The 25,650-nt window shown below is 40.9% G+C and overlaps 1 protein-coding gene across 12 annotated transcripts in view; it reads left to right on the forward strand.

The window, feature by feature from the left end:
• TNIK (TRAF2 and NCK interacting kinase) overlaps window positions 1-25,650 on the forward strand; it is a 279,439-nt gene that overhangs the window by 223,133 nt on the left and 30,656 nt on the right. For 10 of the 12 annotated variants that reach the window (XM_067536582.1, XM_067536587.1, XM_067536590.1 and 7 more), the window contains 7 exons: window positions 3,816-3,980; window positions 6,016-6,255; window positions 10,725-10,831; window positions 15,150-15,313; window positions 17,685-17,782; window positions 18,446-18,469; window positions 24,578-24,762. In XM_067536582.1, the coding sequence (XP_067392683.1) occupies window positions 3,816-3,980; window positions 6,016-6,255; window positions 10,725-10,831; window positions 15,150-15,313; window positions 17,685-17,782; window positions 18,446-18,469; window positions 24,578-24,762 (983 nt within the window). The remainder of the gene's footprint in view (window positions 1-3,815; window positions 3,981-6,015; window positions 6,256-10,724; window positions 10,832-15,149; window positions 15,314-17,684; window positions 17,783-18,445; window positions 18,470-24,577; window positions 24,763-25,650) is intronic. The other 2 variants (XM_067536581.1, XM_067536584.1) reach the window with 2 other exon arrangements.

A 25,650-nucleotide genomic window follows, 5' to 3' on the forward strand; every position in this document is an offset into this window, starting at 1 on the left:
CCCCATCTTTCACATTTCATTTTTAAAACCCTACATGGAGAACCTATACCCAAATCGCTCCAACCCACCCCCACCACCCAAAACAGTCTATGACAGGAGAAGTACTTGGTCCACCAAATCCACAATGTTTTATGACTTACGGGAAGGCTCCAGTACCTGGTGGACTGGGAAGGCTGTGGTCCCGGTGAGAGGTCTTGGGCACCAGTGGAGAAAATCCATTCCCCAGACCTATACCTAGAGTTCCATCAGAAGTACCCTGGGAAACCAGGCCATCAGACCCCTAGAAGCACCCTACTGACAGAAATCAGAACATGCTGCAGAGAGAGCCTGGAACCAGAGCCTGCAGCACAGACAGTCTCCGGGAAGCCTAACAAGCACAGCTGGCCTTGAAGTAGGCTGCCCAATTGGTTGGAAGAGTCAGCAGACCAACTCTGAAGCCCAGCAGCAGTTCAGCGGCTGCTCGAAGCATTTGCCCACAGCTGCAATGTGCTTTCTCTTTCCCAGCCTTCTTCCAGCCCTGCTCCTGACTTGACTCACTCCAGGTAACCTGGTTCTGACCCTCAGCTCTGATTTCCAACTTGGGTTTTGGTGTCTGGCCTCTGACTCCAGCTCTGACTTTGGGCTCCTGCTCCTGGCTGTTGACACATGCTCTAGCCACCTAACCTGATTCCTGCTCTGCCCGCTGAGGACAACTGCCTGCGTTCTGGTGTCTGACATGTACCTCCCCGTTTCATTACTGACGTGCTTGCCCCGTTACTCTGTCACCTAGTCCTCCCCATTAGCTGTGAAATACTCTGTAATCAGCTACACATTACTGTTTGGCACTCTGTCAAAGAGCTCCAGAAATTGGCTGGAGGACTCCAGTTTCATCATCCTTGGCTGCGGTAGTTAGTGCCTGAGCTTGAATAATAGGCAGATTTACTGGAACTCCTTTGAGGCAGATTGAAATGAGGCTGTCACTGACTGGACTGTATCCCAGTCTTTATGCAGATACAGCCTTGTTCAAAAGAAATGCTGTTTCTCTCTCGGTTCTCCTTTCTGTCCTTGTGTACGCAGCTAAGTCCTCTTTGCAGGAGTTGATAAACTGACCTCAAAACAGCCACTCATCGTGTATGAAAAAGGGGAAAGTCTGGACCTTTAGATATGCTAGGTGGTCATTCATGACCTAAAAAACTCTTCACCGGCCTTACATTCTTAGGAGAAAGACTTCCTAAAGAACACGGTCTTTTTCCTAACTTTGCGTTTGCCGTATTGTTAGTCTCTCTGATACTAAGAGCCCCAGCTTCAGAGTGAATAGTTCATTTGTATCAATTTAAGGGCTCTTTGAAAAATGTTATGTTCCATTTCTTACGTGAAGAAAAGCTAATATAATTATTCCACATATACACACAGTTTGTTATTTTAGAAGCTGATTTCCAACACAAGCTTGTGCACACACCAATTTGCTCTTTTTATGATCTGATTTCAATGATACATGCATTGCATTTGTATCTGGATAAGTTGAAACCATTGTATTTCCATCTGGATGAGTTGAAAGCAATTGGATTTTTTTCATTTCTAGATTAGCAACACACTTGTTGTCCACAATAGAGGACTAGGTACTAGACTTATTAATTTCAGAACAAAACAAACCACCTTCTTGCTGCCATTTTCGTTGTTTCTTTCCAATCTAACTAAAGCACTCCCTGTGTTATTTATGGTATTGAAGGTAAGGATATTTCTTTCAGTGGGAATGCACTGCAGACCATTTGCGCTGGGATCTTAACCATTAGAGCTTCTCTTCTTCAGATGCATCTGCTGGAAACGCCCTCTTGCAGCTGGCCATGTCTCCTTGAAGCTTTGTTTTCCCTTTCAAATTAAAAAGGACACGTTGTGTGTGAAAATATAAGTTGTCTATTGGTGTCTTGAAAATTCACTTACTGTACTGTCTGCCTGGTAACTTGGATTCCTCAAGCCATCCACTAGCCTAATATATTTGAAGGATGAGGGTGTTTTTGCATGCCTTGGTCCTCAATTGCCTATTGCTGTTTTTATGGGTCTTTCTTGTCTTTCAGGGGTTGGAACTATCACTAAGAGATTTCCTGATCATATGATCAATTTGGGGGCCTAGGTTTTGCAAACACAACAGTCAAATGCCTGCTGTTGTAACTTGTTGCAAAAATACATATTCTTGTCTATCATTATAATCTTTTGCAGCAATGCCACATTCTGCCTGCAGTGAGCTTTGGCAGGGTTGGGGGGACGGCTTTCAAGTCAAGTGTAAAACTGTCTGTAACCTGTATAGCCATTTTGAGTTCAAATCAAATCAGTACCAAGACATTTCAAATACACAGTGAAACGAAAATTGGAGGAGATCTGGCTGGCAGTTGAGAAACGATGACTGACCTGCATTTGGAGAAACTCAAAGCAAACAGTTCAGTTTGGGCTGTGGGGAAGGGATAAACTGTCAAGTATTACATGAGTTTGATTCTGTTCAAATGAAAAAAGGACTTGTATATTGGGTAACACATTTGTATGTAGGGGGCCAAATTCTCTGGGGGTATGGGCTGGTATGGATCCACTGTCTTTAAACAATCTGCTTTCTCAAATTCACAAAGATGGCGTGGAGCCAGTTCAGAGTTTGGGTGCTTATACATGAGGTAGAGTGGTGCTCCACTGGCAGCACATTGGCCAACCTCAGAGCTTCCATCCAACAGGGGACATGAGCCAAATGAGACCCAAGTATAAAGTGGCAGACAAAGGACTCATGGCTTCTGGGAAGATCCTTTTTTTAGTTCTTATTGTTACTTTACCCCTCCTGAGAACAGCATCACTCTCTTTCCCACTAATATTGCCTACAATGTTGAGAACTTCCTTCTGCTGTCTCCAAACTGTCTGTCCAGCAGCTCTGCTCAGTGCTCTGCTTGTGCTACAGAAAGCAGTTGGGGTCTGAAAGGTAGACCCTGGAGAGGGGATGGAGTCTAAAGAGAGAAAGGCAGAGTAAGAGAGACAAAAGTAAGGTGGTGAAGAGGAGTAGAAGGATGGAGAAAATTGGGGCAGGGAGGCAGCACAAGGGAGAAAGTAGATGAGAAAGGGAGGACACAAGAGAGATGGAGTAGATTTGTCCTGCTAGAAATAGAGCCCCTTGTCCGTTTGAGGAGCTGGTACCGTCAAAAGAATCAGGACAGGCAGTGGGAAGTGCAGGAGAAAAGAATCAACTGACTAGACACAAGATACGGAAAGGACAGAGAGAACGGAGAGTGCCACATGCAAATTTCTCTGGGTTGGTTTCATTTTCAAAGGCGGATCTCCCTCGCCATGCAAATTTAGCTTCTTTTTTTGGCACCTTTTCTTTTCTACCACTTTCTCATCCCTCCCACCCTCTCTGTGTGTCGTCTTTCTTTCCATCTTTCTTTCTGACTCAACTGTAATGCCCATTTCTGTCTATAGTTTCCTGCTGGGTATCATGTGTTGCAACCCACTGGGAGGCTAGGCAGCTTCCAGCCTCCCCCATCCCACTCCCAGCCTCCTTTTGTCTGGAGCGCCAAAATTACCGCTTCTGAAATTGCCACTTTCACCCCACTGATCTGCATTGATAGCAAGAAAATAGAGAAAAGGGAACATAGTTTAAACATTTTCCTTTTCAAGTTTACCCCAGTATGGAAGTCCTTATTGAATCCAAGAATCTGGCGCTTAGTGTTAATGGGTGTGAAAGAGGTGCATGAAACAATGTGCTGATTAGAAATATAGGAAAATGGCTATACAGGAGACTTGGGTGTATATTTGCAGGGAAGGGAGGAAACTTGCGTTCATTGATTCTTCTGTTGTTGCTTCAGGTAGAAGAACGTTCCCGACTCAACAGGCAAAGCTCCCCAGCAATGCCTCACAAAGTGGCTAACAGGATATCTGATCCAAACCTGCCTCCTCGTTCAGAGTCCTTTAGCATTAGTGGCGTGCAACCAGCTCGGACACCACCCATGCTCAGACCAGTGGATTCACAGGTATGGTGCTTTGGTCCTAGGTCTCTGCAAGTTTAATTACGGAAACCAGGAGGCTGGTGGTTCTGGTAAGAAAACCACAACATTTGTGGATTAAAAGGAAATAATTTCTTAACACATTGGTGTCTCAGCCCTGGACTTTGTTTGTGAATAAGAGCAGCATCTGCATTTACGCTAGATGGAATAAAAATAAAAGGATTACAGTGCTCATGCTGCCAGGTATAGTATGATCATTAGTTGAAAATGAGGTTGTTTCTCTCCTCCATAGTATAATGTAGCATTGTTAGCTATGCTGTGAGGGTTTATGCATTCCATTGAAGCATCAGGTATTGGCAGCTGCTGGAAACAAGTCAAAGGACTTTGGTGAACCATTGGTCTGTTGCAGTATGACAATTCCTTTGTTTATGTTGGAGCCCTTTTTATCCAAAGTGAAACCGCAGAGCCTGGTACAGTAGGCCTAGTATAGCTTGATGTTTAGGATTATCTGAAAAAGATTTTGCTTCTTTTCCTTCAATGTTTTTTTTTTAAACATTCAGTTAACATCAATAGCGATCACACATCTGGAAAAGGATTGGATGGAAATCAAACTTTCTGTTTGAGATCGTTGTTCCCCAACCATTCCTATGTAATCCTGACCACAAGTTCCAAAAATACACTTCCACGAGACATAATAAGGCTGTAGAGACTGGGCCCAGTTCTGCCCCAGAATCCAGACACAACTCCTGTGGACTTGAGAAGGGCTCCACGGGTCCGTCTGCTGCCAGCACTGGATATAAAGTCTTTGCCCAAGTTTGCAAATGGTTTTTACAGGAAAATCCACAAGTTAACTGAACTCATCCACCTATGATATCTGCCTCCACTCAAGTCTTTAGTACCATTATCAGCAGTGCAATGTGAACTTTAACTTGCTATGTGAAGAAAACCCTGCGGCATATTTTTTTTTCAGATGAAGTCCAGAATTAAACAACCTATAAACATCCCATTTCACCTTAGTCTTTTAACTGACTGAAATTCATCTGCCTCCTTTAAAAGTTTCCAAACATTATGCATTTTTAAAAAAAATATGACTGATATTCATTGTCAGAAAATTTCAGATATAGACTTTTTCCTTTACTTTATTGAAAGACTTATCATTTCACACACAAAACCCCATATATGTGTGTGTTTATTTGTTATTTGCACTGATAATAGAGGATGCCATCCTATGCTATGTCAAAGGAGCCCTTCGCTAAATCCCTCCAGATCTAAGGAGTTTAGAGAGGGCAATTGTGGATTTTAGAAGGTTTTTTAGGATGCAGCTGTGACCTGATACAATGTAGACATTTTCAGATGAATGAGATGCAAAGTGCCATCCCAGCTGCAGAGCATTTAAGGCTTGCAAGAGAAAAAATCCTTAGGTCTAAGGGACAGGGAGCTATCTAGCCAAATGGCTGTATTGTGGAGATTCACACCATTATTACTTTTTTGTGGGTTTTTTTCTAAAGCCATCAGTGCTTCAGACTTCCTGGAGATTGAAGCTGCTTCTTTGTATTTCTTTTTTCAAAAAATTTTGTTACTAAGAAAACCTAGGAAATTCCATACCAAAATTGTCAGGATAATGTTAAAGTTACATGGTTAAGAAGTCTGGGAATGCCAAAGTTAAGGTTTCACAGGCAACCTTAATAATGCTTTCTTGTGCATCTGAGGTTATAGAAAAAAATACATGATATAGTCATATTGTATTATTTGAGAAATAATATGATCACGTACATGAAGACTATCATCATGCATATACAAAAGTAGTCAGAGTTAAGGTTACATGTACAACCCTAACTTTGGCATTTCCTGAATTTAGTGTGCGGCTATGCAACCTTAATGTTCTTTTACCAACATTTTTGTATGGAGTTTGTATAAGAAGCCAGAAAGGCCTGAAATCAAAAGGCAGTGCAAATTTCAAACCAAGGAGTTTTTTTAATACATTAGAACTACTGAGATTTTTTTTTTAATTTTTTTTTAAAAACCTTTTATGCTGATGGTTTTGTTTTGACTTGGTGCTTAGATTCCACATCTGGTCACTGTGAAATCCCAAGGAACCTCCTTGTCTGGCTCTCAGTCACTTCACGAACAACCCACAAAGGGAATGGCTGGGTTTCAGGAGGCTCTGACGGTGACTTCTCACCGCACTGAGATGACAAGGCAGAACTCGGATCCCACCTCAGAAAACCCTCCTCTCCCCCCTCGCGTTGAAAAGTTTGACCGAAGTTCTTGGTTGCGACAGGAGGAGGACGTTCCACCAAAGGTAACATTTGTATTGCTCCTAACTTCAGAAGCTTGAACGAGGCCATCTCAGAGCTCATCCCTCAGCACTGCTCAGTGCTGCAATGCAGGGGACAGAGCTTCGGGGCTTCTCTCTGAGCTGGTGGAATTCACATCCTGTTCAATTCTGATCCTGTGCAGCGCTGAGCACCTCCAGCATAGTGGTCAGCATGAGGGTGCTCAGCACTTCAGAGATGTTCAGCAATTTGTAGGTTTGGCCCTCAGCTGGCATGCAGTTTTTTCCTGTAACTTCTATATCTATCGGCCTTGTGATACACAGCAAAGAAAGTTCTCAAGCCCAGGCTGAATCCAATGTCTCTTTTCCCTTGGGGAAAAAAAATACTTTGTTTAAAGTGAATGATTAAAAACATAAAATTTGTCATACTCAATCAGACTGTTGGTTCTTCTGGTCCAGTACCCTGCCTCCAGTTGTAATCAATACCTGATGGAAGATTATAAGGGCTCCAGCAGCTTTATACCTTCAGTGATATTATGGCAGCAGCATCTAGCAGTACCTCTTTAATTAAGGCTCCTTTGGTACAGTATTTTGATTGCATTGCTCATAAGCTTTTTTGGAGGGGGGATGGGGAGAATGAATTATAACGTGGCAGTTAACATTTTTCTGAAACAAAATCAGCTCTCAGCTCAGTAGCACATATGCAAAGAAAATATTGTTGCAAATGGATGAGAGACATTGAAGTAAACAGTATTTTTCCATGATTTAAATGCAGTTTGGTGTGCTCCAGCAAATAAGCAACTTGCATTTTAAAATAAAATATCTGCTCTTTATGTATGGGAGCCATGATGTATTGTGTCAGCACTTAATATTATTTACACTTTTGGCTACTATCTTATTGAGAAAATCCATGGCAGCAATTTTTAAATATGATAATCCATTGGTGAAAACAAGTCTCTTGATGCTAAAACTCTGACTAGTTACCATGCAGTGTCTCGCCTTCCCTTCCTGAGTAATGTGATTCAAAGGTGTCAGCTGCCCAACTCTGGCAACATCTGCTACCCGCCTGGTTTTTGGAATCCAATCAGTTGAGATTCAGACCTAGCACAGGACAGAAATAGTGGCAGTTGCATGTTCTACTCAGGGTAATGGACAGTGGTGGGCTCCCTGTGATCATCCTATCGGTGTCCTTCGATGATACTACAACTGGGAAGTGCTGCTGACTGTTCTGAAGGACTTGTCAGGGATAGATCGGAGTTGTTTTGAACTGGCTTCATTCATTGTTCTACCAAAAGGTTAAGAAGGGCAGTTGTTCTCCTCCGGCAGTCTTGCAGAGTCTCTTGGGGACAGTCTGGTCACCCCTCTGTTCGATCAGTATGTGAGGATACTGTGGGAGCTTGTGAGATGGGCTACAGTGTCTGAAATATGCTATTGATGTGCATTTCTTTTCGCTGAGCCAGGACAAGCTGATCCCTTGCATTCCTAGTGTTTGCTGGAGACAGAGACGTGGATGAAAGCTAGCAGGCTTAGGCCTGCTCTACACTACAGCTTACGTCAACATAACTCTGTAAGCCCACACACTAAAATGTAGCTCCCACTGATGTAACTGACTTGCTACACTGTTTTAACTCCACCTCCAGGAGAGGCGCAGCGCTTAGGTCAATGTTGTCAGGTGGATGCAGTGTCAGTGTAGAAACTGTACTGTTTCATCGCCTGTTTCTGCTTTTCAGAAGCCGTCCCACAATGCCCCACACTGACAATTAAGTTGGCACAAGCACTCCTGGTGAGGATGCACACCACCGACACAAGGAATGTAGTGTGGACATACAAAAGCGATTTAATTCTTACGGTGGCTGTGCGTCGACGTAACTTAGTTTGACTTAATTTTGTAGTGTAGACTTGCCCTCAGTCTGGATAAGAGCTGGGTGCTTCTTGGGGAAGGCTTTTGAAGAACTGACAAGAGCTGCATCTGCACCTTCAGTTGTTATCTGCCCACCTGTTATCAAAGTGTGTGGCAATGTTGGCATCTTGATTCCCAGTAGTGGCCTGAAATGCCATCTTCCATGTGCAGCTGGCCACCAAATTCCTCTCACTTTCCTCTCACAGGTTGATTTTGCCTTGGCTATCCATGCCTTTCATCACCTAAAAGCTGTACTCCTGCAACAACCTTTTATCATAAGCCAACCTTGGAACCACTCAAATGTTTCATTTACTAGTAGTTCAGAAGGGAGGCTGCCTGCTTTTAGCTAAATCAGACTAACAAGGAAGCTCATTACACCTGTGTGTTCTGTATTTGCATTGGCTGCCACTTCATTTCTGGTTGAAACTCAAGAATCTGGTTACAGTCTGTGAAGACCTGAATGATCTAGGACCCATAATGTTCTATTACCCATAGAGACCAGGAGGGGGGGAAATATCTTTTCTGGGACCAATTTCTGTTGGTGAAAGAGTCACGCTTTTGAGCTACACAGAACTTTTCTTCAGATGTGGAAAAGGTAATACAAGTAGAACAGATTGTTATGCATAAGGAATTAACATACATTGTGAGACCATTCAAGATGAAGTGGGCAATTACCACTTCTGCAGTCATAAGACAAAGGAGGGTTAGTGGGTTACTGATTTACTGTATTGAGACATAAATCCAGTGTCTCTGTGATTTTAGTCTAGTAAAGTTATTAATTTAAGTTCCCAGACTCATCTTGTGAAGGCGTTGTGCAGGTTTCCTTTGAGGATGAGGACTGAGAGGTCAGATCCAGAGTGATTGTTTTGTGGAAAGTGTTCACCCAGAGGTGATAGTGTTTTTGTCTTTTATTATTTTGTTGTGCGAGTTCATTTGAGAGCATACTTACCTGCATTCTACAGGCATGTTTCAGCTATTGATTCCCAAGGAATATCATGTGGGAGTCACTAGCAGTGTGTTTTGCATACCAGATCTTTGAAATTTGATAATCCATTGGAGTTCAAGACTAGCTAGTTTTAGAAGACTATGCATGATGCTTCTCATTGTCCAAGCTTTTTACTAAGAGCAACTGTAGCAATTACAATAGTATCCTAGCTGATAACACCATCCTTTCTGTTTTTTGGGGGGGAAATTGGTTTGGTCATTGGGGTACACAGAACATATGTCCCTTAATTCGTGGGAAATATTTTCTTTTGATCTAAATTGTGTAAAAAGCACCAGGATACAATAGAATTTGCCTTTTATAAATTAATGTAGTTGGTAATAAATATAAAGAGCGTGACTTAAACTGATTATATCGAGAATATTCAGAGTTGTGACTGGCACCTTAATTTACGTAGAGGAACACAGAGGTTGTCCTATCAGATTGGACCATTGGCCTTTGTGGTCCAATACCTTGTGTCTGACAGTTTTCAAAACCAGATGCTCTAGTCTAGAGGAAGGTGAAAGAAGCTCAAAAAAAGACAATTTTGGAATAATCTTATCTATGGAGGAGTTTTCTTCTTAACCTAACCAATTTTGCTTCGTATGCCCTGAAGCATGGGGACATCTCTTTCTCAGGCTAAAAGAATTTTTAAACTATCTAATATAACTGTGGATCTTCCCATTATCGATACAGTGTCTAATCCTTTTCTGAATCCTACTAAGTTTTGGCTTCTGTCTCATTTTGCGGCAGGGAGTTCCACAGTAAGCCTTGGAGTTAGCTCTTATCATAGGGCCCAAGTATTGCGTAACATCCTGCATGATACTGACAGGCACACAGAGAGCTCTAAATTACAGTGGAGTGAGCCAAGGTCAAGGTTCCAGCCTTGTGTAAAAAGGTGCTGAGTCCACAAGTCCTTTTTGTTATGGAATATTGTTTGTTCTGGGGTATCTGAGGTGAATCATCCTATTTTCAATGTCTGGCTTTCAGCTAATTGTACAGCTGCAGTTACTGAGGACACAAAGTCATGTGACCCAATCAAGGTAGTTCAATGGCTCAGGCTGGATTCCACACAGGGACCTTCCTTGTTCCCAACCCTTGTCTTTAGCCACTAGATGGCTGTGTCTCTGTGGTATTATTACAATGCAATTTATTTTTACCTGAACAATTAGCTATAAAAGCCGCTATATTGAGCTGGTTAGTCCAGATTTTAGGTTTGCCATGGATTAAAACCACTGTTGTGTTTTTGATGTTTTTTGTTAAATTTGACGTATGTTTTATAATGTTTTATAATATATAAATCTCACCGCTTGATATTAACACCTACTTATTTTTAGATTTCAGACAACTATATGGTTGGAAATGGCCTTGCCCTCTGAGTGATAAAATAAGTGACTTTTTATTCTTTCATGTCTGACATCTATGATTCTTTGTAGGTGCCAAGAACTTTGTATTTTATAACTGCTGTAAATATTTCATATCTCTCCATGGAAAATTAATTACATATCATGGCAGAAAACCTGCTGAAACCTGATCTTCCTCAAGTGCATGAAGAAAATATCTAAGTTCAATTGTACAGTCCTGATAGTTTTGACGCTTTCAATTTTATTTCAGGTGCCTCAGCGAACAACTTCCATATCCCCAGCACTAGCTAGAAAGAACTCCCCTGGGAATGGCACTGCGTTGGGAACTAGATTAGGATCACAGCCCATCAGAGCAAGGTATGGGAGACCATGCAGGAAAGGAAGAAAAATAATAACGAATCCATTTCTGTTTTATGATTTTCTTCCTGGTGCCCTAATTTGTGAGCCTCACAAGGGAAGTGGGAGCATCGGGTCATGAGCCAATGCCTACTGAATTCAATGGACGGTCTCTGTTGGATCAGGCTCTTATAACCACAATCTATGTACTGCTGTTGGGGGAAGCAGAGAGTCTGATTGTAACAAACAAACACCAAACCAATGACTGAATTGAATTGAAGCACACTCTGCTCTTTTAACATGGATTTACTGATAAACTACAATCACTTTGCACTTATACCATAGCTCAATGATGTATTAAGTTTGCATTAATTAGTATTATATAGCATTCACATTGTGAATGTTTGGACTGTGGGACTCTCTAATATTATCTGTGCAAAATCCTAATGAGTTGAAATTTCCACATTCTTAAACTTTTCAGGATTTCTAGCTGGTTACTGAAGATGCTCTCGACTCTTAGCTACTGCTATTGATTTGACTGGGAATTTGGCCACTGACCCTAATGGAAGCAGGATCTGGTTCTCTCAGCTCCTTGAATTCTTTATAGCTCAGGGATGTTGAGGGATGTGCAGAGATAGTGGTAGACACATTTTCCAGTATTTCTGTAGTCAGAGTGGGATTCCACCAGCAGTGCCTGGGAGCTGTGCTGGGGGCATACATTATTACTGTTCAGTAAGAGTTTGATCCAGCAATTCACGTTGATAACAAAATTCCCATTGAGGTAAATGGGTGTAGAAATGGGTCCTATCAGAACAGTGTGTGTCTGTGGCTAACATGTGCTGCTGATGTTAACTAGTTGGGGGCTGGACAGTTCTCTTAGCCCAGATTGGCCTGTTAATCATTCCCACTCCTAGCACTCCCAGGAAAGATCCTGCCTTAACTTCTCCTATGCCTCACTATGTCTCTTCTCACTTTCTCCTTGTGCACCAGCACTTTACAGGATCTAGCCCTGAGCTTTTTAAAACAATAGAAAATGCAACCGGCTCAGTCATAACATGAGCAAAAGAATGAGCTTAGACGGGTCAGATCTTGTCTTTGATTTGCAGATTCTGATAGTACGATGGGATGAACTCCAGATCTTTTCAGATGAAATGCCAGCTTAAATCTCAGGATAAATATTTGTTTCCCATGTATCTTTGTACTGTGGAAATGTTTGGTGTTTTCTCTATCTTGTTCTCTTAGGATGAGTTCAAATGCTTCAAACTAGATGTTCCTAGGTAACATCTCAGACAATTTACCAATTGTACATGACTGTCAGCATAAGCTTTTCTTCCCAGCCAGTCTCATGCATTCTGCAGCAGCACTGCGTGCAGTATACCTGGCTCAGCGTAAGGTGGGTGTTAGGGGTAGCCAAAGAAATATGTATTGCCCGTCTTTTTTCAGAAAAAATGCTTTTTTGTTATGACTAGAAAGGCCATTTACTTCTATCAAGGGTGTCAGGTGGACTGGGCCCTTTAAGAAGGAAGTGCTCCAGCCCACCTGGGTCTCTTCAACAGCCTCACATGGTGCTTGATAGAGGACAGATGTTCCCTATAAAGAGCCAGAGGGGAACAGGAAGCAGGAAGAAGAAGCAGTGGCAATGAAGAGCTGTGGTGAGCAGGAAGCTCCTGCAGGAGACCTTGCATGGGAGAATGGTTGGAGTTAAGAAGGCTGAGGACCCACTAGGAAGGGCTGTGAACGGCAGCTTCTTGGAGAATAGACTGGGTGGGACAGAAGAGCTCTGGGTGTGGTAGAAGATGCAAGAGCTAAGTATGAACTTGAATTGTGGTGATGGACTTCATTTTCGGATCTTGAGAACTGATTTGGAACTGTTTCTGGTATGACACCAGCCCCAGGCCTCAGGGTGGTGTTAGCCAGAAGAAAAACCATGTGGAATTCTTAGGAGGCACTGAAGAGGGAAAAGAGATGTAGGGTGTCACAGAGTCACTTCTGTCCTTGCGGTGGTGCTCAGAAAGTCGCCATCCCTATTACAGTGTGCTTTTATTCCATTACCCGTGGACAAAGCATCCTCCCAAAACAGAATCTCACACTATTAGATAACTGTATCCTGTAGGATGTTTTTTTAGAAGCAGTGGAATATTCCAATATGTAGTCACGACATGAGGAAGTAGTAGTACTGAGAATAACGATGGTAACATTGAACTGTTTGATTCAGTTGGTATACATAAATATGCCCATTGCTAAGGCTTTAAAAGAAGTTTCATTAACTAACCAGTTAACAACTTAGCCAAGACAACACCAGCTGTACCATATAATATGGAATTCTACAGCTGTTCAATTGGAGTTATAATAATCCAAAAATAAATTAAATTAACTATTCAATGCAGCAATACCATTTCTGTATCTTCTTGTCCTTTCATTCCTCATCTCCTTGTCTGGATTCCTCCCAGCTTTGTATAAACTTTAATTTTGTATTGAACATTATTTTAATTGTTATCCGATTGTTTTTTATATGGGACATTTCCATGCACAGAAAGCTGTCATTCTGCATGAGCATGTTAATATTGCTGTTATCTTCTTAATAACTTCCGATGTAAAATCAAGGTACACTAGATAGTAATTCTATATTATAATAATCCCAGACAAAGTCCAAATGCAACTGATCCTGCCAAGAGCTCATTTATCGTGATGGGACTTTGCACAATAAATGCAATTTGTACTGTTCTGAGCACTGGCTAAATTATTCAGGTTCACTTATAACTCACATGGAACCCACATCTTATGCTTATTATTCAGTGCCTTTGATTCCAAGCTACATATTATACAATGCAATAGTATGCCACACGTTCTTCTCCGTACTCAGAGTCCTACTTGAACTCCATGGTACAAGATTCCACTCATTTATAGAGAGATTTTGAATAGTAAAATCAGTTAGCAGAAATATTGTGTAAAAATGTATTGCACAAGGCTGAGTGAACATATTTTCTGTTGCCATTTCAGTGCCAAATAAGGATTAATTTTGTAATGGTATCTGAAACCCTGAGATATGTTGGTTGTCTCTGTAAATCCAAACCACTTTTTTTTCTTTCAAGTTTAAAACTCTGTGTGTGCATGCAAGAAAGAGTGAAACAGAAGAAGAGAAATGATAAAATTGGCAACTTATGTGTTGGGGTTCAGCCTCTTGCGGTTTGAAATAGCTGGGATATGAGACCATGAAATCAGGGAATGTTGATGCACAGCAAATATAATCTGCAGTTACATTGCAAATTTTAGCAGAGGAATAAGTATTACAGAAAAAAATAGCTAATCTGCAAGCACCTACCTTTTAAAACAGAATATTTTTAACCTTTTAAAATTAAATAATTTTGAAATAGCAGCTTTGGTTTTTGTAACTAAGGCCATATTCTGAGTTGGGATAAATTTGGCATAGCCTCGTTGACTTTAGTAGCACTGAATAGTGATGGTATCAGGGTTAACTCTGCCATACTTGGCTTTTCCTAGGGCAACAAAATACTAAGACCAGTAAAATATTTGTCTGGGCTGTGAAAATGTGACCAGTTCCAGTTTGCCTAGGGTAGCAAAACTCTCTAGCTGGCTCTGGCTGCTATGTCAACAAGATGTCTTTTGGTTTCTGGAAACTGCCAGTTAGTGACAGAAGGACGAATTTGCAAAACCACCTAAATTGCTTTTCAAAAGTGCCGAAAGTCACTTAGATCTTGTCTTCTCTGGGAAAAAAGGTGTGTTCTCAGCTCGAGTTAGCAAACACGAGGTAACTAACCTGAGGTGAAATCCTAGTGAAGACAAAGCAGTTGGCAGTTTTAATACATGTTAGCAGGTTGAGTTAAAGGCTGTGGGGGAGTGGAGCGTTTGCCTTGACCTGCTAATTCAGAAGTACAAACTGTCTTATCTTTACTCGGATTTTACCTTCAAATTCAGACCACACCCTTTGTCCTAGTGAAGATGCATCTTAGTTATTGATGAGACTGTCTTACTGATTTGCAATGGAATTTAAGCTCCTAAGTCACATAGGCACTTTTGAAAATGATATTTAGGCTCCCAAGCCACTTTGGAGCTTTTGAAAATTTTACCCAGAATGCCTAGGCTCTGAAATGCACAGGATTATACAGCACTAAAGCTACCACAGTAGTTTTGTCATCTTGTATTGCATGTCATCTTGATAGGTGTTACCCTATGTTGTCATGTCAACTCTGAAGGGACCTGCGGCTTCAATAACACTAAGCTGTTACATTCTTTCCAACTGAATGAAGGCTTTCTCCTAACTTTCCAGAACAGTCACACCATCTAACTATAGTTCTCCTTCATTCTGATGTGCGTATAGTAACCCTGACCTGCGGAGAACTGAGCCCATCGTTGAGAGTCCCCTACAGAGGACCAGTAGCGGCAGTTCCTCCAGTTCCAGCACACCCAGCTCCCAGCCTAGTTCCCAGGGAGGATCCCAACCCGGATCCCAAGCTGGCTCCAGTGAACGTAATAGAGTCAGAGGTGAGATTACTTTTATTTTAAACTGCTCTTTAGGCCTTGATCCTGTAACCCTTCCCCACTTGCTGTGTAAATCACTTAATCTCTCTGTGTACGATTCAGTTCTTGTGTGTGTAAAGCTGATTAAATTGGGTTCAGTGGAGATATTTAAGACAACTGGTTTTTTCCCAAGATTAGGGTCTGATCCTACACCTCAGTTTTCTGGCCTGTAATATGGAGATGATACCTACTCACCTTTGCACAGTGATTTCAGATTGCCTGCTTGAAAGGGGTTGTGTTTGTACAGAGCATTATTATTATGCAAAACGCCCATTGACATGATTTAGTGTTTTGCAGGCAAAGTGACTACAGGTTTTGGTCCAATATTCTGTATGTACATAGTGGCAAGATACTCCTGTAGACAGAGGCAGGGATTCTGTTGCAGTGAAATATAATGAATTCCTGATGCATTTTTTTCTTCGTATATCCAAATACAGCTTTTTTAGTGTTTTACTGCATTTGGGTGCAGTGAGCATTCCAGGATGTAGAGAAGTGAATTAACTCAGAAACCATTTCTTCTAAAAGTCTTTCAGAACAGAATCATGTTTACACTGGGTTTACATTCCTGGCTGATTTGTTTCCTGGCATCTTATAGTTGTTCTTAAAGATCTTCTCTTTCTCCATCTAATCGCAATAAGAGCTGCCAAAGCACATCCAGCCAGTTTATCTATATTTCTCTCACAGTCCTGGAGTATAAATCCACAGGCTAAAGCGCATTAAAACTGATGCTGCATCCATGCTTTGAATATTTTATGACTTGACTCTAAGTTGTATGCGATGTTTTTGTAACCATGTTGGTCCCTGGATATAAGAGACACAAAGTGGGTGAGATAATGTCTTTTATTGGACCAACTTTTGTTGGTGAAAGACAAGCCAGGTCTGAAGAAGAGCTCTTTGTAAGTGCAAAAGCTTCTCTCTCTCACCAGCAGAGTTGATCCAGTAAAATACCTTATCTCACCTACATTGATTGTAGGTTGACATGTCTCTTGTTAAAATAATCACTCATCTAGGTAGTCAATAAAAGTAATTTATCAGCAATTGTTCTGTTTTTGGTTTTTAGTCATTCTAAATTAGCAAGAGGAATTATGTGAGTAATGATGTCCTTACTATATCAGATACCACAGTGCTTCTAGTTTATCCTATGCCCAGCTCTTCTGTAGAGTGAATTTGTTTCTTAATAGAAAAAAGGTAGTAATGTTGAGAGTGCCGTATATGAGGATTAGATTTAGTTATAAATTCTCTCTTGCTACACTGAGAGGACAATGCAATACAGCTATATTATGGAGAACCAGTTTCAAATAAACTGCGTTGCAACAGGCTTTACAGAGTCACGTAATACAATTGCCTAAGTAAATAAAGTGATGGCTGAGATGAAGAGGATTTAAGCTGTTTTCAGCCAAGCAGTACAGGCAGAGAGATAGAAGGAAGGCTTTTCCAAACAAGAGGCAACAAACTCTGTAGGGAAGAAAACGATGGCAAGATTGTTTGGCGTGACAGGGAACACCAGTGCTAGGCTACATAGAATTGTGATCAAATCACAGCTCTAGGAGATCCTTTTCTGGCTTTGCCATGGTCTCACTATATGGCCTTGGGCAAGTCACTCAGTGCCAGGCTGTCCATGACCCTTATGTAAGGGATGGGCACAAGGTGACTTCCCCTGCACACCCTATGCAAGAGCCAGGGACAACCTCAGACTGTGCGCTCAGGAGCACGATTACTTTCTGCATCCCAGAAGGTGTAAGTCATCACCGAAGGAGACTGGCCATGGGCTGTCCCTCTTCTTTACTGACTTGCCACCACAGGATGGTGCAGCCTGCTCTCGCTCTCTCTCACTCTGCACACCAGAGAACTGGGGTGGGATTGCCTCAGGAAGCACAACCCTTCTCCACGCTCCCCCTGCAGCTGGGTACTTCTGTATCACCGCAACCCAGGGCTCTGCCTACGTGGCACAACCTTCATCTCTGTACAATGAGGACAAGACCATTTGCCTACCTCCGGGTTAGGGGTTGTGAGATTTAACTCACTAAAGTGAGTGAGGCACTTTGAGATCTGAAATAGAAGGGGCTCTAGAAGTGCAAAGTGCTGTCTGATGGTTTGTTTCTTCGACAAGCAGAGGGATCAGACAAGGAAGCGCAGAGAGAGGCAAGCTCTGTGACTGGATTAAGCGTTTTTAAAACAAGGAGGATAATTTTGAACTGGATCCTGAAATGAATGAGAAGCCACTGAATTTTTCAGAGGTGCCATTGTGCAAGAGAGCACAGTGTCATTCTGCATGTTTTGCTGTCTGGTCAAAGACTTTAATTTCCCACTAATAACTTGATTTGCTTTTGCCCAGGAAATGTCAAGCCTGAAGGGTCACCTGTGCTCTCACATGAACCATCTAAGATGAAACAGGAGGACAGCAGGGATGTGACACGACCAAGCCGTCCTGCTGTGAGTCTTAAATTATGCCCTGGTGGAATTGGCCATGTTTTCATTAATGGCAATCACGCAACCTTGGGAACCAGTAGAAAGAGGCAAACACAGTCCCATCACCAGTTGTGAGGTTCTAAATCTGCTGTATAGCAAGAGTCTATGGGAGATATGAATGCATAGAGATTGCATGCCCTGAAGTGCTTCGTTCGATTGGGGCTGGGGTTTGCATATAGTACACCTTTGCATTGTGTTTATTGTAGGGTGATTTCTAGAGCAGCCTTGTAGAGGGGGTATGCCGCATTCAAAGGCTTGGTACCCAGCCGTTGCTAGTCACACCAGTTTAAGAACAAAACTGGCAGTCATTTCTGTGCACTTTTATTTTATTGCTTTTTTGGCAAAGACCTGTGAAAATCCCATCCAAGGTATTTCTTTCTGGTTTAATGTTGTGTCTGAGGTCTGTATTTTAAAACTGCAGAGTGCATCGGGTTCAATAACCAAATGGATTTCCACTGTTTCTCTCTTTTAACGTGTATTAATGTTTTGTTGATGTTGTTTTTCTTTACACTTCACAGCGTTGAGCTAACAATTCTAATTTTATTTCTAACCTGCTTGCCCTTCCTCTGGCTTTTTCCTGTCCCGATCTGTTTCCTCTGACGCTGATTAATCTTCCCTTACTCCCAGAGCTATAAGAAAGCGATAGATGAGGTTAGTGATATATTTTCTTAGTTGGTCATGCCTTTGCAAGGTTGACTAGTTAGAGCTTAATGTCAAACTGTTTTCTTGGTGCTGCGTTCAAAAAGGTGGTAATGCTATCCTGGTTCAGATTTTCACAACTGGAAGATTGTATTTAGATACAGTGAGCTAATCTAAGGGGGGAAATTGATCTGTTAATACATTTTGCTCAATGTTTGGATTCACAAAATCCATTTGCAGACTACTTGCACAGAGACCAAAACAAGAACTACTGTGAACCTTCATGAGCAGAGCAAATCCACGTTATCAGTGTTCTGTGCATTTTAAAGGGAATAAACCGAGACTGGAACTTTCTTAGCCTGACAGAGGCTATCTCAATGGATTGCAGTAGAGGCCAGATTCTGCTCTATTGTACCCGATCTGACCCCTTTGATTTCAGTGGGAAGCACAAATTTAACTAAGAGCAGGATTATCCACTTTTCCAATGAAGCCATCTCCGAATAACAGTCATTCTTTTTGACAGCATGTGTCAGAGCTGATGCTCTGTGGTTGCATTGCTCTGACTGTAGCATGATAACTTGAGGAGCTGCTTAATCACAGGTGAATTGTTAGTTTATAATATTCTGAGCCAGATTCTCAGCAGGTGTAAATCGGCATGGTAGTCAGCGGAGCTGTGCTAAGAATCTGATCCTTTACCTTTTAAGACCTCGTATTTACTTGGGGTTTGCACTAGTGAATGGCAGCACCCCAAGTGCAGAAAAGGAAAGCCGTGACTTGTACTGCTTGAGCTTGCCCTGCTTCAGATAAGCACAACTGGTCCAAATCGTGGTTTTTCTTGCCTACATTTGGGGTTTACACACATAGCTATACCAGTTGCTGATCACCAATGGCTGGAACGGGGCTAATCCCAAATATAGACAAAGGCCTAAATTAGCATTTATGGGGAGAAAACAGGGCCAGACTCTGATGTCTTTGCATTTGTTGAGTTGTACCTTATTCTACTAGTATCCCCCATTGATTTCAAAGGGATTGTAAACAAAGCAAAGGCGCTGTTCAATGTGGGTAAGGATCTCAGAATTTCACCCTTTAATAGCAGTTCAGAGAACTTCATCTTAGAACATAAGAATGGCCACACTGGGTCAGATCAAATGGTCCATCTAGCCCAGTGTCCTGTCTTCTCTGATGGGGAGATGTTTTTGTTTAAAAAAAAAAAAAAATCAGTGTTTATCATGTGAGTTTAGGGGTGACCTGTGAAAACACCCTTGCTGAACGGAAAACCATTTGTTTTTTATTAGTAATGTAAACTCACCTTAGGACCAAAAAATAAGCTGGTACTTTCATTTCTTTAGAAAATGGTTAGTAGGCATGGAGCTTAGATATTTCAGAAGTGATGGTGGAATATGGAGTCCTTTTCCCCCAGGCAATGATTTAATTGGCTCTGTCTGATTCTGAATGAAGAGTAGTTCACCAAACAGGGTCACAATTTGTTGGCAGCCTGAATGGAAAGAGCAAGGATTCAATGGACGTGGACTTTGGGATACTCTCTCTCACTCCATAGAGGAACTCCGTGCAGAATAAGATTAGAATACGTTAGTGGGGCAGTGTAAGTTGAAGATGAGTCGCTGTGCCTTTTTTGTGACTAATTAAATCTCATCTGCTAGGGAAGTCACCGTAGCACCTCTTTTGGCATACTGATGTCACTTAATGCAGTTGTAGTTATGATGCCACAAAATATTTCCAGCTAATATAGCAGAGTAGGAGTGAATTCATACTAAATAAAAATGCTAATAAAGGGCCAAATCCTGCCATGTGCTGAGCAGCTCTGTTGCAAGGACCTGAGTGCACTCAACTCTCCTTCACTTTGGTGGGAGTTGAAGACACTCAGCACCTTGCAGGATCAGGCTGAGAGTTAAGCAATGTTCTTTCAGGAAAATGCAGTAAGTCTTAAGGGCTGGTTTGCAAGATAGCTGCTCCTTGCAAGATTCTGCGTGTGGATTTCACTAATATGGCTGATGAGAATTCAACAGAGATCTGAGTTCCCCTGAGCTGTGTCTAGCTTCACATTTAGTAACAGGGTCAGTTGGCAATGCCAGTCTTACAGCACATCCACATTTTTAAAAAATAAAAGTAGTTATATGAATTTTACAGTTTGTACCATATGTTAATAACATTTGTACATCTAACAATGTTGATTTTTTAAATATATACACTAAAGACTCTATTGTCAGTAGTACATTTCTGATCTAGTATTTATGAAATGTCTTACAAATATTTGAACATGCACTAACCTCTGTTGTTAACTGCACTGATAACTTGCATTTCCACGTACAGTAGTAAATGACCCCTTTCTAAAGTGATTTACTATAAAAAGTAGAAGAAATAAAATAGTTCTCTTGGACTAAACATGAGCAATGCATTTTGTTTAATAAGTTTGGTAATAAAAAACACATTAATCAATATCCAAATATGGACTACATTAATGTAAAATTCAAATTAAATGAGCTGGAAACTGAACTGATCTGTTTCCAGAAAATATTAAATCTAAAGAAGTCTTTGCAATTAAAAGTAATTTAACAGCACTGTCGGTGCTATCTCATACATTGTCACCTTCAGTAATAACATTTCAAACATGTATTTGGAAGTAAAGAGCACTTCCTTTCTAATTGTTGGATGGGCGGGGGAGTTGGTCCAAGAGTGAGGCAAGGAATCAATTAAATCCTACCAAGTGCTCATTTTCTAGGGAAAGTGATAGCATCAAATAATTAACCATCCCAAGACAGAGCCTAGACTGCAAAATATTGGTTATCTCATGGTATTGTGTGACAACTGAAAGTATTATTGCTATTATAATGTCCAAATTAGATATTAAAAACTAATTAAGCTGGTATTAAACAATATTTGGGTAACTATCTGTTGATTACGACCAGTGGAAGACTAAGAACGTATTTACATTGATCTACTCTGTGTCTGGCTGAAGGATTGTAACGCTCTCAGACAGAGATGTTACATGCTTGTTTTCTAAACACTAGATTCTATCACTATTATTTTGAGGTTGTATCTTACTCTGGGAACAACCTGATTGATTTCTATGAGACTACTTGCAAAGTGAGTTACTATTCAGTGTCTTTAAGGATAGCCAGATGGCCCTAAGAAATCAGAGTTCTGTGCTTAGATTTAAATCTCTTGGTTGCTGCAGTTTGTGGGCAGAAATAATATGGATGCAGTTGTATATGCACAATTACCTTTGCTTGGAAATTGCAGGTGTGAAAATGGAGACCAGTTTTTCACAGTCTGGTTCCTGGATGCCTGGAAATAATTGGTGCTAGGCCTAAAATGTTGAGGAAATTACAACTTTAATTGTGATGCTGTTTTGCAGTTTTCTTTTAAACTGCTTTAGAAAGCTGGGAAAAAATCTAACTGAGTCAGTGAAAGTGATTCCCAAATGAATAGGTTTTTTACTATAGGCTGAAAACATCTTTAAACAATTCAAATCTTCATTTATTCTTATTTCATCAGTTTAGGAAAACCAAACAAGTCATAGAAGCTGTTTGATTAATTAGTCATTTTGATTATGGAGTTGTCTATATTTCAATCACCAAGTTATTGGCATTGGAAATAAAGTCTTAAATACCATATTCTTGCTTTAATCATAATAAAAATCCTTTCTTAAAGGAGCAGGCAGCATTTTATTTTGGGGAGAAATGTAGCATACCTGAGGCAGTGTTAGAATGACTGGAATTCAGGAGACCTTGGCTCAATTCCTATCTGTGCCACTGGCCTGCTGGGTGACCTTGGGCAAGTCACTTTCCCTTTCTGTGCCTCAGTTTCCCCATCTGTGAAATGGAGATAATGACTCATCTCCTTTGTAAAGTGCTTTGAAATGTATAAATGAAAAAGCACTATAGAAAAGCAAGGTATTATTTCCTGCAAAACAGAACCTGAATTTTAATTTCATTTTACTTTACTGGCATTTATAGGACCTGATCAAAGCCCCCTGAACTCAGTGAGTCTTTCCTTTGACTTCAGTGGGCTTTGAATCAGTCCCTCTATTTTCTGTCATGAACCCCTAACCATGCTCTTTAATATGGAATATGTTCTTATCTGTTTCTCAAAGCATGGATGAGATGATGTATGTCAATAATAGAGTTACCTAAAAAATTATCCTCAAGTTTCTTCTGTGGCCATGTTGCTCGTGATTAGTGATGGTGGGGCACAAAAATGTGTGAGGGAGGGGAGGGAAAAAGCTCTTCCCATATGTGGATGTCTTGCTGCCACGGAAACCAGAAGTATATCTATATGGATTGCCAAAATCTGAACTCAGTTACACTCACATCAGATGAATTCGGTATGGTTGCATGGGAGTAAATCAAAGGGGTTGTAGCTGCTAGTCAGGAGGATGTAACTGAGAGCAGCATGTAGGCATGTCTCCATACTAAGTCTTTGCACTGAGATAACGACTACTGACCTCAAATCACGATATTAATAAAAATCCCCTCTGAAATGCGAAACAGTCATGCTGTTTCTTTTTTTCCCCTTCAAATGACAGATAGTTTCTCACTGCAACAGACAACAATTAGGTCTGACTTTAGGGCAAATTTAAATGTCAATAAAGCATTTGATTTGATCTGTGTGGAATTAGAGGTGATTACTCACTTCACTTAATGAATGCTATGAGGGTTTCATTTTGAGTTTCTAATCCGAATGACACCCTAAGAGTTTATTACATCCTTAAACCAGGAAAAACAAACAACTAAAGTAGAATTTGATCTGCAAAATATTACAGCTTCTCTATTTAAAAAAAATCTCTGGGTTTTCAGTCTCAATTATATGTTTTCATATTTTTTTTTCTGCTGCCAAGGGGCGAATTTTAAGACCTCCCTGTACAATTTTAATTAATATTGTTATCCTAGTCACTCTGCTGGAACAGTATACTGGAGATTTGTGGAATGCAGTAGAGAGAGAATATGGCCATAAGAAAATTGTGGAATTTAGTATTTTTCAATGAGTTTCTTTCTCCCTAATCCTTTATCTCTGACCGAATGCACTGATGGCTACATCGGTCACTAATATAGGGAGAAATGGTAAGACTGACAATTGCAATGCGTTGTTCATCATGTGCATGCTTTGTGCAATAGAGTACTCTAACCCATTCTAATTAGAGCTCTCATGCTTTTTTTTTACCCTACTGCTTCCCCCTGCATTGCTATAAAAGCATGTAAGATAATAAAAAGTCTATATTCTACACGGTGCCTGCAATGTCCCTTGTACTTAAGTAACTGTCTATTCTATATAACTGTCAGGTCTAAGATTTCATCAAAGTCATGGTAAACTGAAAAATTACTCTTTTTTTTTTTAAACTTCTACTTCTTTTTCATTTTTTCCTTAACTTTCAGGCTTGGAGGTATTGCACATTTCACAAAAAGTGTTTAAGCTATTTCTGCTGAGGGCCTTTCTTTTTTTTTTTTTTTTTTAATTGTTATGGTTGACTTAGAGCCATGACTCAAAAACTTGACCAAACTTGGTGCTGCAGTGAGCTGAGCAGTTTGACTCTGATGCTGTGTCACTGCTTCCCAGCAACTTCCTGCCAACTCAGACTGATAATTGAAACGGCTCTTGCCTTAGGGATTGCACCATTCTGTCGGAAATGCAGCCATTGCTTTCTTTCCAATGGCATTTATAACAGAACAAATACCATTATGGTGTGTCTTTGAGAGGTTCAGAAGACTGTGTGCTGCAGAAGAAAGTCTCCAAACCTATCTTTGAAATAATCTTGTTTTCCAGTTTACGATGATGGTGACTGAACTTCACCTTTTCAACAAATATAATTTTGACGTGTATATACATATGTGTTTATATATATACACACACACACATACATATTAAAAAATAGGTTGGCGATTGATTTTCAACAAGCATAAAGTCAGTTTTGTTTTGTTTAATAAATGCTACATGCTACAAACATTGTTTTATGTTTGTTTGATGTTTGTAATAATTCTGTTATGCTGTTTCTTGTTGCTCGTGCTGTAGCATTGGCTTTCAAAGAGATGTGTGTGACACTTTTCTTGCTTTAAATACAATTCATGTTGGCTTTTAATTTTTTTTTTTTTTGCCTCCTCGTAGGACCTGACTGCATTAGCCAAAGAGTTGAGGGAACTGCGTATCGAAGAGACCAATCGCCCTCTGAAAAAAGTGACTGACTACTCTTCCTCCAGTGAGGAATCGGAAAGCAGTGAAGAGGAAGAGGAGGATGGTGAAAGTGAAACGCATGATGGGACAGTGCCTGTCAGTGACATCCCAAGACTTATGTAAGAGGCTAATTATTTATGGGCTAGGCTGTGAAATTGCAAAATGCTTTTTACCTCAGGAAGTCATAATTTTATCTTGATGCACAACCATTCCCAAACTGGTCTATGGGCCACTGGCAATCCACTGGCCACTTGCTGGCAGTCATTAGAGAGTTGGCAGGTCACGTGCTAGTTTCTCTTCTTTGCTGCCATGTGCTTCTCTATCTAGGCGCTTCACTCAGAATTTAAACTTTAAAGATACATCAGTACTTCACTGATTTTACTTTCCATGTAGGCAATTGCTGTCATTATAGTTGTGACAGTGCAATCATGAATGGGAAGAGAGATGACCTTAGGACTCTCTGTGCTAAGATGTGATCTGCATTGTGGCAGAGTTTGAGAATATGTAATATCACACCTTCCTATCCCTATTGCTTTTGGTGTGGTGTTGCCAATATTCCATCTCTCCGAGTTCAGTGACTGGTCCTAGGAGCTCAGTCACAACTTCAGATGATTCATTGACTCTGAAGATCAATCATTTTATAGGTCCAACTGGAAAATTATTTACTGTTAGAGATTAAATTCTCAACATTGCACTTAAATTAATGGGGCCTGATCCTACTCCCATTGAACTCAGTAGCAAAACTCCCACGGAGTTCAGTGGGAGCCAGATCAGGCCTACTGTAGTTACCATAATAACTGTACATGCTTCTCAACTTCCAAAACCACAACAAAACAAAATGCTTGAAGGCCCAATCCTGGAATTTGTTGAGCGCCCCCATCAGTGAGGCGCACTCCCTCAACTCTCACATGCATACAATGCAGTATAGATGCTCAAGCACTGGCTTGGAAACACCGAGTCCACAAACCCAGGTCCCATAGGGTACGTCTACGCTGGCACAGACTTGT

The sequence above is a fragment of the Emydura macquarii genome, unplaced genomic scaffold, assembly GCF_026122565.2.
Source record: "Emydura macquarii macquarii isolate MOO-44397 ecotype Brisbane River unplaced genomic scaffold, CSIRO-AGI_Emac_v2 contig_3603, whole genome shotgun sequence".
In the NCBI taxonomy this organism is placed as follows: Eukaryota; Metazoa; Chordata; order Testudines; family Chelidae; genus Emydura; species Emydura macquarii.